Source organism: Callionymus lyra, chromosome 10 (assembly GCF_982586985.1).
Source record: "Callionymus lyra chromosome 10, fCalLyr1.hap1.1, whole genome shotgun sequence".
Taxonomy (NCBI): Eukaryota; Metazoa; Chordata; class Actinopteri; order Syngnathiformes; family Callionymidae; genus Callionymus; species Callionymus lyra.
The window spans coordinates 14565795-14582987 of NC_141827.1; the positions used below are offsets into that span (position 1 = coordinate 14565795).

General features: G+C 37.1%; 1 protein-coding gene across 1 annotated transcript; it reads left to right on the forward strand.

Moving 5' to 3' along the window:
• Positions 1–6910: 6910 nt before the first annotated feature.
• Positions 6911–16335, forward strand: optc (opticin). The gene is made up of 7 exons (XM_087801000.1): positions 6911–6996; positions 9093–9275; positions 10262–10403; positions 12315–12473; positions 12539–12741; positions 14700–14795; positions 16062–16335. The coding sequence occupies exons 1-7, from the start codon at positions 6976–6978 to the stop codon at positions 16227–16229; spliced, it is 972 nt and encodes a 323-aa protein (XP_087657126.1). The 5' UTR covers positions 6911–6975; the 3' UTR covers positions 16230–16335.
• The last annotated feature ends 858 nt before the right edge of the window (positions 16336–17193 follow it).

Genomic DNA, 17193 nt, shown 5'->3' on the forward strand with positions numbered 1-17193 from the left:
TCTTTTCACAAATGTATACATTTCGTCTGCATTCAACCTAAGGAAACTCCTCCGCATGTTCTACCAGTCAGTGGTGGCCAATGTTTTCACCTTGACCGTAACCGCGCTGTATTTTGACGGAACCCTGTCTTTTCATCGTACATAATAGTCATGAAAGTGTTGCTTTACATGAGTCAGGTTCGTAAGTAAAAAAAACAAAGTTTTAATTGATGCAACAGACCTAACATTTAGAATGGAACATCAAGAGTCACCTGTTACCCTGTAGGTTATTTGACTGTCTGGGGAAAACAGAATAACCATTACCACAACCATTACAAAAAACATTACCAGAGTGAAATTAAACTTTATAAAGGGACAACTTTAATAGCTGCCCCGGGCTGGATTCGAACTATCCCATTCTTGCAGCACTAAAGACAACACCACAGAGCTGGATGTAAGTAAGTAAGTAAATTATATTTGTAGAGCGCTTTTCCAGACCAGGGTCACAAAGTGCTTAAACAATCAAAACAAAACTCAATAAAATATATAGTTAAAAGATCAAGATAACACCGAGAACAACACAATGTGATTATCTACTGTAATATTAATATAAAATGAGTCGTTATCTGAATGACCAACTCCTGCTGGGAAGATCAATACAAGCAACAAGGGAGAATCTTTAAATCTTCTACGGATGTAAAACTCACTCTGTTTATTGGAAACTGAAGACATGAAGACCTATACGAACACAAATGAGAACAATAAAGCATTATTTAGCGAATGACACCTGCAGACCGATTTAATGTGTTCCTTTTATGTGCTTTTAAGCCCCATAAAACATCCCAATAACTGTGTCATTAAGTCAACATTCAATTTAATCTGTGTCCGCCATGTGTGCTGTTTACCAACATGAATGTGAAAATAACATTCTCTTCATATCTCAGACAGAGTACGAACCATTTATAATCACGGGAGGAGGCATTTGATGTTTGTTATTGTTATGATTTAAAAAGGAAATATAAACATTCAGCAAAGAAGAGTTTAAAATATACAACATTTCGGAATTTCAAAGGAAAATGAAAAAACAAGTCACTTACAGCATTGCCAAAATAACAGAGTTCCTGATTTATTATAGTCAAATTATTCGGAGACATTTGCCCCTGGAGCCTTTTCAGCTGCTGCAATTGTTGTTCTTTTATTAAACTTGTACTGACTTCTCACTTACGCTGATTTTTTTTCTTTTCTTTAGTGGCCAATTACTTGCAACAACTTAACTTGTGCCAAGAACATCAGTGAGCCAGACCAAACGCTCAGGCCAAACTGTCTTTCGCATTTACAGAGTAGAGACATGTTTTGCTATTGTTTTTCTTTTACTATCCTTTTTAAAACAACAGACGTCATATTGAAATGTCAAGCCAATAACATAACGTGAAATACAACTGCACAATGCAGGTTAGTTCCTATGAAGGTAGATTTGTTTCTTTCATCAGATCAACAAAAACAGTTGCTTCAATTAAAAAAGTAAATAAAATTCAATTGTTTTCTTCGATTGACGTTATCTTTTTTATTATGGGTAGGACATTTGTGTTTTTTGTTTTATTATATCTTTTTGTTTATTGAAGTAACTTTTTTTATTAAAAAATGAAGGAACAAATCTACCTCCATAAATTCCACTTCACAAAATATTGAACAGTAATCAAAAACTCAATTGGGGAACCGACACAATTTATTCTTCTTACAATCCATTATGATCCATAATCTCTCGTTTCTTGTGTCTTTACTTTCAATGCTGGAAAAGTAATCACTCATAACGGAAACATTCATTTATTTCCTTACCACCAAGTAAAATCTGTACGATGAAAATTAAAAACTACTTTCCGTAGTTTTCTTTTTATAAATGCATTTATTTGTGTGTATACTGACTCAGAAAAAATATCTACCTAAGCAGCAGCTTTTTTTGTAGATTATTTGTTAATTGGTGGAATTTGTATATTAAATACAAAACTGACTTTAAATTGAAAAAAAAAGAGTTAAACAAAATTGATGGAATGTGATTGAGTGAAGTACAAAAAAAAGGCAGGGGGCCAGAGGTCAGGACCAACAGGGTAGAGTTCGGTTCAACATCATGAATTAATGTTCACATGCGTAACATGATTTGTTTTTGAAGTGTGTGTTGAGGTAGCAAGGTCAAAGCTACGATTTCGGCAAACATCATCTGGTTCCAGTTAGTCGTAGAACCTCCCTGATGATGGGAAAACCCAAAACCGGTGTCAGAAAAGTTGGATTCAGTAGTAGTCAAAGGAGAAGGGGAGTCTTTGGTCGTCACATACCAAAATTAGACATAAAGATTAAAAAAGAGGGAAAAGAAGCTTACATAACCTTTTGAAGTACTTTATGGGGAAATACCTTTCAGAGTAAAACAAAGCATATCCTCCAGAAAAGGAATTTAAGAGTCATATAAGGTAGAACACACACAAATGAAGTATTCGTGAAGACATAACCGACACCTGATGAAGAGCCAATCAGACATAAGGATTTCCCATCAACTGTAAGCACATACAGTCACAGATAGGTCTTATCTGACGCATCAAATGTTAAATAAAATAAAGAATAACTAAGATAAAGACCAAAAAGATCATACACGATTATTTATTTTTAAAGATTTAAGATCAAGATTTTTGTAGGATCAACCAACAGAGAAAAAATATGTATTATCAATAGAGTATGTATTTATCAATAACAACTAAAATATAATTAAAGTATGGATGGGAGAAAGAATGAAAACTTTATTTTATTACATTTTGTAGATGTTTGAGGACATTTAAAATGCATACAGTGTAAGATGTCTGCAAAAGATTATTAGTCTGTTTAGGTTAGGTAGAACTTTATTGATTAAATCCTTTACGTGTTTCCCTTCTGGATTAGTGTCTAAAGTGAAAAACTATGTTTATGTGTTTATTATTTTTTAAACAAATTGTATGCCCTTATATAATAAAGAAATAATATATGTCTGAAATGTCTTAAGCAAGCATAATGTACAATTGGCAAGCATGCATTCCATGCAGATGCTTAACAATGGCTTAAGAGAACACTGAGTTACAAAAAAGTCTCTGGTGCACATTTCATTTTTTGATTGTGTGGTTAGAATGACTCAAGTATTCACATGCACATACAGTAATGCCAGTACGACAGAGTGGGACCATAGTCAAGTAGCCACAAGTCCTATAGAATTACCAAAAGAATGTGACCTCTTAATCTCTAAACTCTGAAGGTTTGTCGGTCCTGCCAACAAGAATCGTTTTCTTCGCTCAATTTAATCGACGGAAACACCTGTTTTAAAAAAATGTAATTTTCAGAGGCGACCACGTTAGAGGGAAATGCAAACCTCTCTATCCATAGAGTCCCTCTAAAGTTAAACCTTCCAGCATTGATTTGGATTCCTTCTTTTTCTTGTCGTTGACGGTAGAATTTTTGCTTTTATTATTTGTTTATTCTATTTTTTTCCTGAATTTGAAAACTATGAAGTAACTCACCGACAGTCTGTTTTCCCAGTTATAAGGATACATTTAATTGTTGAAGTGCAATTAATGTGTTGATTCAAGTGTGTCTTAAACAAATGTTGGACCTCTATTGTACTCATCAGTATGTGTCTGTTACACACTGAGGTTTGTCACCGCACATAATCAATCCTGGAACTTTCCCCCTGTAAGGGACTCATTGTATAAACAAAGCAGGGCATGATTACAGCTGACTGGAGGAGTGAAGCCATTATTACGTCATAATGGACTCTGCTCTCATAACCTCACGTTTGCTGAGTGATGGGGGAGAACTTTACAAAGAATTAAGTTCAAAACACGGTCATGATGAGAGACTTTTACTGCATCTTGGAGAGGAAGACTTCAATATTTGAAACATGTGAGTGAGTCAGGAGAGTTGGGTTTTCACATTCGTTTGCCCTTTAAGGTTACCACATGAGAAATCTTGACTGCTTTTAATCAGTTGTATTCTGTACCATGGTACAACTGGTTGAGCCCCAAATATGTTGGACACTAATTCGAAATAAAAAAATAAAAACTGATGATTACACAATACAGAGTCCTTTTAGTTTGAGTCATGACAGAGTCCTTTTGAGAACAGATCTAAAGATGATCTCCTTCAGAGAGCCTTCTATTGCCAATAACGATGAATTGCACGAACAGGATCAAGTTGAATAGTCAGATCAGAAACGTCTACTAAGCTCAGATACACAGACTAAACAACAGTACAGAACATAGTATGGAAGAAATCCATCACGCATAAGATTTAGTCTGCACGAAGCATGATTCACATGTGTCGTCTCTTTAAGTTCATTCAAACAATGAAAAGAAAAGAAAAGCAGTGTGATTTTAAAATAATGTAATTAATATATCTAATGTATTGCTTTGTAAAAAAAAAAAAAGGATCACTGTGAAGAAACTTTGTGAATACCCTTTGGAACTGTAAGACATGTGGAAATATTTCTGCTTAAAAAGTTTAACTATCTACAGTACATAGACAGAATCTGTGTCAAGCCAAGAGTTGAAAATACAAAACAGAACTCTAGCAAATAAGCCAATGGAAATGTTCTGCTTGTATCCTACTTCTGACGCTCCAATGAAAAACACCTGCAATCCATTGATGCTTCTACTCAACAGACACCTTTGATGTTTTCACCATCTTCAAACTGCTGCTAAACTACTCTCACGATTTTGACAACAGCAACAAGTAAACATGTTTTAACATAACATGTGAATGTAAAATGAACTGTGAAACATGAATTTGTAACACAAAAATATAGACTGACTACAATAGACCTGAAAGACAGTAAAGTTATTTAAACAGATGATTGACAGATGTTTAACAGATGATTTCTAACGTCTCATTCACAGCAGTCATTCACATATCTTGCTCAAAATAGTTTACATGAGAGACCCCATCACTCACAAACCAATGACGAACTGTCTTTTTATTTATTCAATGTTTTCCATTTTCTGAAGCTTTTGCTATTTCCTGGGTCGGGTCGTGGGGGCTACAGCAGAGAGGCCCAGACTTTTCTCTCCTCAGTTTCATCTTCCAGCTCCTCCTGGGGGACCCCAAAGTATTCCCAGGGCCAGCTGTGAGACATCTCTTCGACGTGTCTTGAACTACCATCTAAAACTATATGTAATATATTTATTAATTTAAATTTATTGGTGCGCTTTGTTACTTCATGTAAGAGATAAAACAAATTTCATATATCAGATGATCAAGTCGAGTAAGTAAATAATGGTTATTTGTAAAGCGCCTTTCTACAGTAGACCAGGGCCACAAAGCGCTTAAACAATGAAAAACTATATACAGCTAAAATACATGCTTTATAAGGCACAGAAGACAAACACAGGAGTCCCAGAAAACCAGGGAAAAGCCTGCACAAATAAGAATGTCTTAAGATGTTTCTAGAAGGAGTCAGTAGATCATCAAACACAGAGGGAGAGGAAGATCGTTGCGGAAGCCGGACTGAAACTTCTCATGGATGTCGCTCTGATCCAGGAACAAAGATAGCTGCTCAGACAACACCTTCTCCAAGATCTTGGACAAGAATGGGAGCTTTTTAAGTTAAGGCTCCACAATGGCATGTTTAAATGCATTGGGGAAAACATTGGTGGAAGGGGAGAGGTTCACCATATTGGTTGCCAATTACATCAAACACTTTAATAAAGAACCGACAAGGAAGGACGTCGGACGAGCAGAGGAGGGCTTTATCTTGCTCACCTGTGTTGAAATATCAGCCAGAGTCACATCGTTAAATGACGACCACAATCTACTTAGATATGCTCAGTGACACCAGCGGTTCAGCACGAAAGTGTAGGGATTTTCTCCTTGATCAATTTGATTTTGTCTGAGAAAAATCTCAACAATGCATTTCTGTCAGCTTCACAGAAGACAGGCGTGATTGGAGAAGCAGGAATTGAATGAGAATAACAATACATTAAGAAAAGCATGTTTGGGTTTAGTCTTTATCTTTGCATCTTTCAGCTTCTTTCTCAGTGCTAAGGTTTTTTTATCAAGTTGCACAGTTTATGTGAGAAATCCAGCTTGAATATTTATTTTCTGTTTTTTGCAGAATATTAAAAAAAACTGAATATAATAAACAGTCTTATATTAGTTTAAATGCAGGAAGTAAATAACATTTAGGTGCTACATCATCATTTTTGGCTTTCCTTTTCAGTTGAGTACATTTTATTGGCCCCAGCGTCACTGCCAATATATCTATGTGTTTATGTAATCATATCAATATATCATAATTTTTATTATGTATATTTTTATTTTTGTCATAATATCTTATTCTAACGGCAGAATGATCCTGCAGGGGTTTATTATGCAATAAATATATGGTACTATGTTTTCGATATTACACTTTTTTCATCGCTGAACTGTAATTGAAAGGCTTTATTTAAAAAAAAATTGATGATAAAATTAAAATTAAAATAATTCTCACACCTTTAAGAATAGTACAAGATAAAGCCAAATACAAAGCATGCAGAAAAATTGTTTCTTTTTGTATCATTCATTCAGTTTTCTGAAAGCTTTGTGATACTTAAGAGGTCATTTTAGAGACAACAGACATTTTGTATATTAGATAACACCCTGGTGTGACTGTTGATACCTCTTTTCCCTTTTTTTTTTTACTGCGCCATTAAATGGTCAGATGTCACAATAAAAAGGGTTTTGTTTGTCAAAGCAATAAAGTCTACTTCCCGTCGGCATGTGTCTGGCGAGATTCTGGTGACAGCTGAGTACACGGTGGCTGAAATGACCTGCGACAACCCCCGCTCTGATTCTGCTGCGTCAACCCCCTAAGCCACCCATTACCCCCGTTCATAATGATTCATTGTCCAGAAGCCAAAGTGAGGCCCGAGCGAACTGGTCAGAACTCGTATGTGCAAGCTCCCTAGAGACGATTTTTAGAATCTCTTCTCGAGAAAAAAACTTCAAAGGATGTTCAACGGAAACTTTAAAGTAAGTTTGTATATATTTTTTTCCCAATTATTTTAGGACATTGTTCTTATTTGCATGTAATTAGACATAAATTTAACACTGAAGTATTTTAACCTGAACTGGATTTGATTCATATTTAGAAAATATGCATGTTTAATCACTTCTGGAATGTGTAATCCACTCAAACAGACTAAGTATCAGCAAATCTCCTCTACTGTAACATTCGGAAGTTCTGAGTATTTTATCCGGTCTGGTTTACTGACATCCGAAAAAAAAAAGGGAATTGTTGAGTGACAGGGAATTCTTATGATGCAAACATGAATACGTTGACAAGGTTCCATGTCCTTGAAGTGATTCTTCTCAGGAAAGGAGAACACTAACACAATATATTCCTGGAATTCTGCTTGAGCTCGTAACAATGTTCCTTTTGCTCACCAATAAAAGACCTCAGCTGGGTAGTATTAGTCAACTAGTCTATGAAATCGTCTTAAATGAAACCAACAGATCTGGCAACAAGAAGGTTCAATAGATACTGAATCAACTCTGTTTCATTCTGTAATGTATGCTCTCCAGTCAATGTCCTCCCATAACATCAATGCCTTACTCATGCAAGATATTGTTGACACACTCCATCCACATTAGGTTGAGCATTGCCATGATCATAAGAAAACCAGGACACATTTCATCTGCATAAGGTCTTAAAATGGGTCTTAGGATGTCAACCCAGTATCTAATGACAGTCATGGTACCCATAATGAGTCTGCCCAATCCTCTAAATGCATGTGTTGCCTGTGACCACAGTCCTGTTGGGCTCTCATACCACCCTCATATAATCCGTTTCTCAAAGTCTGAGTAGAAATATGCAAAACTGTTTCTGCTGGAGGTTATTTTGTAAAGCTCCAAAAGAGTTCCTCCTGTTTCTCCTGGAGGTTATTTTGTAAAGCTCCAAAAGAGTTCCTCCTGTTTCTCCTGTCCTGCCGCTGTGTTGTGTTCCTCCAACAGTCTCCTTGAAGTCTTCCATGGATATCTAATTTCTAAGAGTTGCAGACTTTGCCGCATATTACCGCTAATGTCGAAGGACACTAGTAAAGCCACAGAAAATCCAAAACAGCAATATGGTCAGTAGGTCCTCACTGAATCCATTGAAACTATGAATGAATACCTGTGGAGTTATCTTGATAACCTTCAAAATATAGTCACCTGGAATGGTTTTTACCTCACAGGTGTGTCTTTATTGGAATGTTTTGCCTTCTTAATGAGGTAGGAACCATTAGTTATGTTGTGCAGAAATCAGGTCGAAACAGCCCTTTAGGGCGACCTTATAATTAATCTCATGGAAAGAACCAATCAGCTAAGTAAAGAAAAACGAGATGCCATCATACTTTGAGAAATTAAGATCAGTCAGTTTGAAATATTGCAAACACTTTGAATGATCTCAGAAGGTGTGTCTAAACTTTTGGCCTGTTTCCTATATTGTTTAAGTCAAACAGCTGAGCTGCTGCAAATAATTCAAAATTGAACGCATGATCAAGTCGTCGTGTCAATTTTAAAGTTATAGAGCAACTAATGTGAAAACTGTCCCACTCACATCAATAGTAGTAGTAGTGAATAATGTAAATTTCTCAATTAAAAGAGAGTTTTGTACAAACAGACACATACTGATGAGTACAATAGAGGTCCAACATCTATTTAAGAGACACTTAAATCAACACATTAGTTGTCCTTTAATAGTCCATACAGAAAATAGAAGGTTTTGTCAACAGCTCACCATTTTCAGTCATAAGTGAGGATGTTTTATTATCATAGTGTTGATATGAAGTTACTTGATCTGCTTCAATAATTGTTTCTTTGATTAAATGAATGAACATTTTAATCTACAGAAATTTAAAAATGTGCTTTACCAGTATAGGGGTTGGTAGCATCACTGACTTACAGAGCAAAGTTACAGGGCTTTGACAAAATCTGCGACACCGGCACAAACACGGCCACAGTAGTTGGATTACGGTGGATCCTGCACCAATATCATGGTTCTTGCTAAAATAAGCTAAAATAACTCTAGACAAACTTGATATATTGTCATTAGATTGTCTTCAAATAACACTGTTTCGTATGTCAAGGTTTGGTCTTTGATGGTGTGGACTTTGGTCTTCCTTGGACCGTGTCCTGCAAAGGCCGCCCCTGTAGATGAATCAGTGGATGAGGGTTTTGACCTGGAGAACTATGATTTAAACACTGTGACGGACTGGGAGCATCTGAACATCTATGGAGACAATTACGATTACGACGACTTGGATGAGAAGGTAAGAGTCAACTGTGGAACTAGTAGAACGTCGTGAGTATATATCATTGCATATATCATGTGTCAGAGAGTGTAACCACTGTTGCACTGACTTGAATGTACCGGGTCTGTAGGGAACTTCCCAATTTACAACTTCGGGCCTCAAGGTCAGAGTGCAATACTGCATCCTACTATTTGGTAGTTGAAATCAAATGCTTCTCATTCTCCAAGTATATACAGAAATTAATCATTTTCTTATGTGGAGTCCCAAATCCTTATGTTACGAAAATAGGTATTACTGACGACAACATTTAAAGTCAACACTTCAATAGTCCGACAACCTCATGCAGACCCACCTGTGAAAATGTTTTCCTTAGCTATGTGGGGAGGAGAAGAGGGAAAACCTTTTCCTGTCATTCCAAAGAGCCCCAGCATGAAATGTGTGTGTTTTGCCTAAAGGACACGCTGTATAATGCTGTTTATTATAGTAGCCAGCATGAGTTCTTGCCACTCGGCTCAGGCAGTAGGTCTGTCGTATATGTAATAAAGGTAAGGACCAAGCCTCATCACTGAAGTGACCCTCATATCCTGACATACACCAACATAAGCCTGGAAGCTATCAAAACCAGGGCAGAGCTTCACGCATTATAACCCTTCACTAGTGTATGTGATGATATATGCTTTTGTCATTTTACTGAAAATCTTGTGAGGTCCGGGAATGAAGCGGACCAGAATGTGGAGTGGAATCACCAATCATTGAAGTCCCAGCCCCATGAAGAATTGTCCAGAATTGTCAGTGTCTAAGTCATAGTCCAATTTAAAGCGCACCACAAACTAAGGAAGACTGGAAAACAAAGAGAGCAGAGATTATAATCTAGCGACTAAACAAACAAGTAGAACAAAACATGACAAATCTAGCCAAATATTGTTTATCTTGATTCTGGTTTCCCACATAATAACAGAAAAAAATGTAAACATGCTGATTTCTATGATTCCTCCTATTAACAGATTGAAGTGGGAACGGTAGCACCAGACCGCGCTCCAACATCCGACGACTATGATGAAGAGTTTACTCTGGGAACACAAGCTCCGGCTCCTGCAACTCTGGACTTTAAAGGACCGGGTCTCTTTGGACCTGAGACTGGATTGGGTCTGCACGCAACCACAACTCATTTACAGTTCACATAACATTCAACACATTTTCTGGCTCGGAACATTTAAAGCAGTTGGGATTCTGCAGTCAATGTTGTCATGTGAATGTTTAAATTGTCAACCCAATCACTACAGAAACCATTTGAAAGTTGGTTTTATTGTTTAATGTTTATTATATTAATATTTATGTATAATAACACACACTTAGAAAAACAAAAAAAGTTGAAGTATAGTGTGTCATTACAAGCAGATCACCTAATACTATAAAGAGAATAATAACAGGTTGTGTCCAGTTTACTTAGACATCATATACCATCTTAAATTGGAGCAAAGGGTTATTTACACCAGAGAGGTTTGTGTCCAGCACAGGTCCAAGAACAGCACCAAAGCAATCGTATTTAACAGTGCTGGATTTATGAAAATAACTATAGTTAAAACACAAAAGCTGAATGATAATATTTTAACAGACTAGCGATGGGTGGATGAGGCATCATGAATCAGCTGATGCTGTATCATGATACAATTTTAAAGGCCACTAAGTGGCACTCTCGTTAAAAAAGCTATGCAAGGTTTCATTGAATTAGTAAATCAGAGGCAAAGATTATGAGGAAAAAGTATTACATAGTGGCCTTCAAAGAAAATCATAACACTGTATCATGATACGGCTGATGTTGTATAAACCCATCACTACTCCAGACTGTCCAATATATTCCAATTTGGGTGTTGACCCTCATCACATGCCAAGTAAATTTCCATCTGAAATGTACAAACAAATATCTATAAACCTGACCAAATATAATTTGAATAAAATATGTTTTCATGCTTATGTATAAGAGTAAGCCAAAACCAACATTTGAGAAAAGTCGAAGTCACTAACCCTAAAGAGAGAGTTGGAGGTGAGGTTCAGACTATGTTGTGGTTTATTGACAGGAGACTACAAATTAAAGTCTATTTTCTTGAGTGGCATAGTTTCAATAATGGATTGTGATCAAAAGTCTTGCTGCGGGTGTTAGACCGTACGTGCAGAAAACAACTGTCGGTATCTTAACCAAATCATTTAGAATGTCCTGAACTTAAATAGGATCTTAAGGAAAGGTTGATAACGTAAAAAGAAAAAGATGATGGACGTGTTTGTAATGTTTCATTTTGGTTTTGGGAACGTGTTGCTAGCATAGTCATTACTTAAAATCTAAGGGGAACATAAGAATTACCCAAGCCATGGAAAAAAATTACTTTATAAAACACAACTTGCAAATAAACGAAACACCATTTTAACAGGCAAAAACCTTGAGCAAAACCAATACTGGAATGGAGAAGACAGGCAGGGAGATGGAGAGAGAATGTGAGGGGGAGTGTAGAGACTGTAGAACAGTGTAGGATCCAGAGAGGGCCAGGGAAAGCAATCTGGAGCTGTTGACACCCGAGGTACTGTGAAAGGCTCAGAGGGAAATGCAGAATGTGGGTTAAAAGGGTATAGTTGTTGACACTTGAGGGAGGAAAGAAAAATATAGAGTGGGAGAAAGCTTAGCATGTGAATAACTTAAGATATAAGCAACACGCTTGAATTGAATTGACTTCTATTTGACTATTCTTATAAAATAATCCATTAGACAATGATTTAAGACATCAAGAGGTAGTGATGGGTTAGAACCTCATGATGCAGCATAAACTGTATCATGATACAGTATCAGCTGCATCATAAGGCCTCATCAACCCATTGCTACCAAGAGGCAATATATAAGAACTCAGCACCAACACTGATTATGGGCATTATTTTATGTATCTTTTTATTGGTGTCAGTGATGTAGCTTTGAAACCATATACATTGTTTTTTTTTCTCACCTTTACTTGACAGTCAATACTATTTGAGTGCAGAAGAAATGATCCAGATTCTTTTCACTCTCTGCAGGAATGCCCATATGTCTGCTGTGCACATGTGTGAGCGGAAGTGTCTATTGTGATGATGTCGGACTGGAACAGATGCCACCTCTGCCTAAAGACACCACTCACTTTTATGGACGCTTCAACAACATCAGGCACATTAAGAGCACTGACTTCCAAAACCTTGGTAATCGGAACAAAGTAGCTGTTTTGTTATTGATAATACCATGATGCAACCGTTTTACACTCTAGGTAAGCTGCGGTCCATCGACTTAACTGAGAACCAGATTACAGAGATGGACGAGGACGTGTTCCAGTCCTTGAAGAAGCTTGAGGAGCTGCAACTGGCACATAACAACTTGAAGGTGCTGCCATTGCTGCCAAATACCTTAAAGCGCATCGATCTTCGTAACAACAGGCTTATTAGCCAAGGGTTGCATCTAGAGGGGTTTAAGGTAAGGAACAATCCAAGTATTGTGTCACATTCTACTCTTGACTTAGCGGAATTCATTATATTCCAAATGACTGGCCGACCTGTATTGTAAACATTGCTTACTTCAAAAAATACTTTAATTTGTGTAGTTCGTAAGTGCAGGCCAGGCAAGTTCACTATGTCAAATTTAATTTTTAAGAAATGTTGTTTTTTTGTTATTGCCCTTGAAATACTTTCATACTTACTTTCTTAACTTTTAATGTTGTAAGTAAGTAAGTAAGTAATTTATATTTATAGAGTGCTTTTCCAGACAAGAGTCACAAAGCACTTAAACAATCAAACCAATACTCAATAAAATACATACTTAAAAGGTCAAGATAACACCGAGAACAACACAGGAGTTCCAGAAAATCAAGGAAAAGCCTACCCTATTTCTTTCAGGAGAGAATAGGGTAGTCGTTAATCGTTGCTTTTTTCTGCATAGATGGATTCACAAGTTCATCATTAAATTACATGAATTTATTACCACTTTTGCTCATCCTTCAAACAAGTGATCGGAAAGTTCAGTTATACATGGCGGTGAGTCGAGGGCAGCAGGAGATAAAAACAGGTGGGTGGGGTTCATTGATGAGAAGTGATCGACTAGGTATGTGAAAGTCCTTTGAAGGTCTTTTTGGACAAAACTAAACCGATTGCCGAGCTATGCTGATCAAAGAAGAGGAGAAAACTGTTCTCAGCCATTTTGACCCCCTATTGAAAGCCTAGGGTATGATCTACAATAGACCTGGGTAAGGTGCTGCCCTTTGACTGTATTTCTGTGGCCCTAATGTTGAGCAGAACGGATCAATGTAGAAAATGTAGTGCAGTTTTTCACAGCCAAAAAAATGTGTATTGTATTTATTATTGGGTTAACTAAATACAACTTACTAGTTCTTTAATAAAGACTTTTTTCTTTTATTTTCTTTGTCAGTTCGGGGTGTATTATTCCCTTAAATAATTTAGGTGGACATTGAGATCATTTTAAGAAAAAATATTTTATACTTAAGTAAGTCTATTTTTCTTTATTTTTATGTTTTGTTTTTCTAATGCTCCATTGGTTTTTCCTTTTCAAGATTTTCCATCATATTTAAGGACCCCTCTCCAAGGTCCCAATATATAATGCAGCCCACCAAGGATTTTTCCTTTGCTCTCAAGGTCAAAGTAGATAGGCTTCATGCTGTCACCTATTGGTACGGAAGAGTATTCCCTTACAGGGGGAAACAAATGACAACACTTGGTAGGCTAAGCTGTAATGACCTGGTTTTGAGTTGGATCCTGTGCCTAGAGAAAGCAAAAGAACAGAGCCTAAAACGCCCGGACATGTAGTGAGGTTAAGCTTGGAATGTCCGGCAGTATTTCATGTCAGGAAGATCAACTTCTACTCCCACCTTCGATAAAGCAACTCACGTGTATGAAGGGGGGCCACGGGACATCCAGTCCGAATAGGATGAGAGGCGATGAAAGGGCCATACATTTGAAGAAGGAGATCTGCAGGCACTTATAGCTTGTGGGGCAACAGGGGGAGCTAACCGGTACCAGATCAAGTGTACTTTTCACAACCATTCGTCAAATATCCATGTTAAAACTGTCTACAATGGAGACACAGCACTTTTGACCTTAACAAGTTGGGTTAAAGTGATAATTTGACGCAGAGTCAGAGGATGAAATGGCTCCTCGGTGGGCGATCCCCGTTGTTAACGCGATCCGCCGGATTATCTCAGGGCACAGGATGTGGTGGGTGGATGGCTGGTGTGCAACATCATGTGGATATCAGGAGAGGAGCAGATGAACTGGGGTACGCGGGTGGTGTGTTTACAATGAAATCATATTCCGCAGCCTCAACATATTTCTGTGTAATTGTGACAAAGCATACAAGTATTTCCAGACCATCTTGCTGCTAATCGTTTTTCAGTGTAACTCACATATGTATATTCTCGGCAGGATATGGAGCAGCTGGAATTCCTATATCTGTCCAACAATAACCTGGATTTTATTCCCACACCTCTTCCTCTTAGTCTGAGAGCCTTGCATCTACAGGTGAGCAATGGAAATTCAGCAGAATGGTAGGATAATGTGAATGCAAAGTTAGTCATAATTGCTGGCTTTTTGTCAATGTTGACTCGTAGACACAAAATGGTCTGACACTGCTTGCTTTTCCTTTTTTTAAACAGCGAATACGTTTAAATACATGTTTGTACAATAATTATATATGCCAATAACGTTGAATGACTTTCAAAAAGTTTTAAAAAATGTAATGTATATATGTATTTATAACAAAAAAAACTTTCAAGAACAGTAAGAAACTGCTGAGAGGCTCTTCAGTACTGGAGGCCAAAGTAAGGGCAGCTGAGGAATTTTGTTAAATTGAAGGCAGTTATTCAAGGTCTGCAATGTAAAGGATCATTCACCCCAAGTTCATCTCTAAGGATTGGGTTAGTTTAGGAATCATATTGCAGTGTACTGCTGCTCGAATACATTGACTACCAACTGCTTTATATTGAGTGATTTTTTTTTATTCCAAGCAGCTCTTTGAACTCCAAGGTTTCTCTTAAACCTTTTCTTCTGAATATCTTATATTAAAATAGTTGATGAATACATACAAAGAGCAACCCTGGACTTGCTGAAACTTTCTTTTGAAATCGGTTAACTGCTTCAGTTATTTATGACCCTCTTCACCCACCAGGCCATTCACATGATTTATTACACATCATTTCATGGAATTTGTCAAGTTTTTGGTTCCATCGATTTGCTTGTTCCACATTTTCCTGGTACTCCAGGGTCACAGAGGGATGGAGCAGATTCCAGCTTTTCCCATTCATATTATAAGGCACTTGCATGTCACAACTTAAAAGGACCCCCACGGGTGGATGTGTGGACAGTTGTGTACTTTAGATATCATTTATTGTGCATGTTCTGAGTAGTCTTTTTTTACTTTTTCTGGTGATTTTTGTGCTTATCCCATAACTTAAATACGATTTTAGTTCTCAATAAGTATTTAATTGTTTCATAATGTTGTGGTGCCCTTTTCCATTTTTGATCAATTATAAGACAATATAGAAACAATATTTTAAATGCTTATTTTAATCCAACATTAATGTACAGAGGGCCATTCAATTACAAGGCACGTACTGATTTTATAGAGCATACATATTCTTTGTTCACCACCATATCAGCACCACACATCATGACAACATTAGTTCCAGATAACTGATTTAAGAGACACAAAATAACCCGAACAATTGGGAGAGAAGAGCCAGTGTGGGTCATTTTTAAACCATATTCCATTTGTTGTCCCTCCCACAGAACAACAATATTCAGCAACTGAACGAAGATACTTTCTGCGACAGCCACGACCCCAGTTTCATACGCCGTAACCTGGAGGACATCCGACTGGATGGAAACCCCGTGGACTTGAACCTGTTTGCTCAAGCTTACGTCTGCCTGCCTCGTCTGCCTGTTGGAAATCACTAACATTCAGTGGAGGTCATGTTGCATCCCTCGGTTGAAATAGTTTGATTTGAGCTTAAACTTGCAATACATATCATAATGAATGTATTAAACATATAACCACAGTGGTACTTCTTATTGTCTTTCATTACAAACCCCTCTGTTTTTTCTGCAGGAATAACTAGAAGCGCTTCTCTTTATTCTGTCGCCAATAACTGATTTTGATTCTGATATCTGTTGAAAGAGTATTGAATACTGTTTTGGTTAAAAAAAAAAACACAATTACTTTAATTCATTGTTTAATTGTTCGACAGTGTCAGTACTTTAGTAATTCAACAGTTGGATCAAATATAAATATTAATCAAAGCTTACCGACAATCTCCAAAATATCTTGTATATTAAACAAAATATCTTTTATTTTGTTTACAAAGTTCTTCTCCAGTAAGGGGGCACAAATGGAACCGCTCGGTGAGAGCTGTCAATAAAATGATGTTTATTTTGTTTGTTTGCACTGTGGGAGGAAAAACTGGAACAAGAATATGAGAACCTGTCGCTCCAGTGAAATGAACCAAGGGTTGCTAAAACGCCCAGGGTGTCAAAATCTGGATTTAAATGGGGGAAATACTTTCTTAGAGAAGACAGTACTTACCTGGACAAAAATGAATATAATTATTAAGTTTAATGGGTATCTTATTTATCCCGCAACTAGGTACTCTTCCTAGATACACCAGGATACCCATTAAAGGTAACGAAAGCTGCGTTTAGAGCAATTATGTGCATGTTTCTGCTCAAACTGTACAGACTGTTCGAGGGCAAGAAAGGAAAAATAGATTGTCTACAGATGTGCTTACAAATGTATGCATAAAGACGTAGACATGTCGGTCGTAGAGAAGCATGTAAGCAAAACCAGAAGGACCGTTAGAAGAATCTGGATGTTTTTTTCCACGCTTAAATACTATTGACCTGCCACCGACCTGGCTGCGTTAGT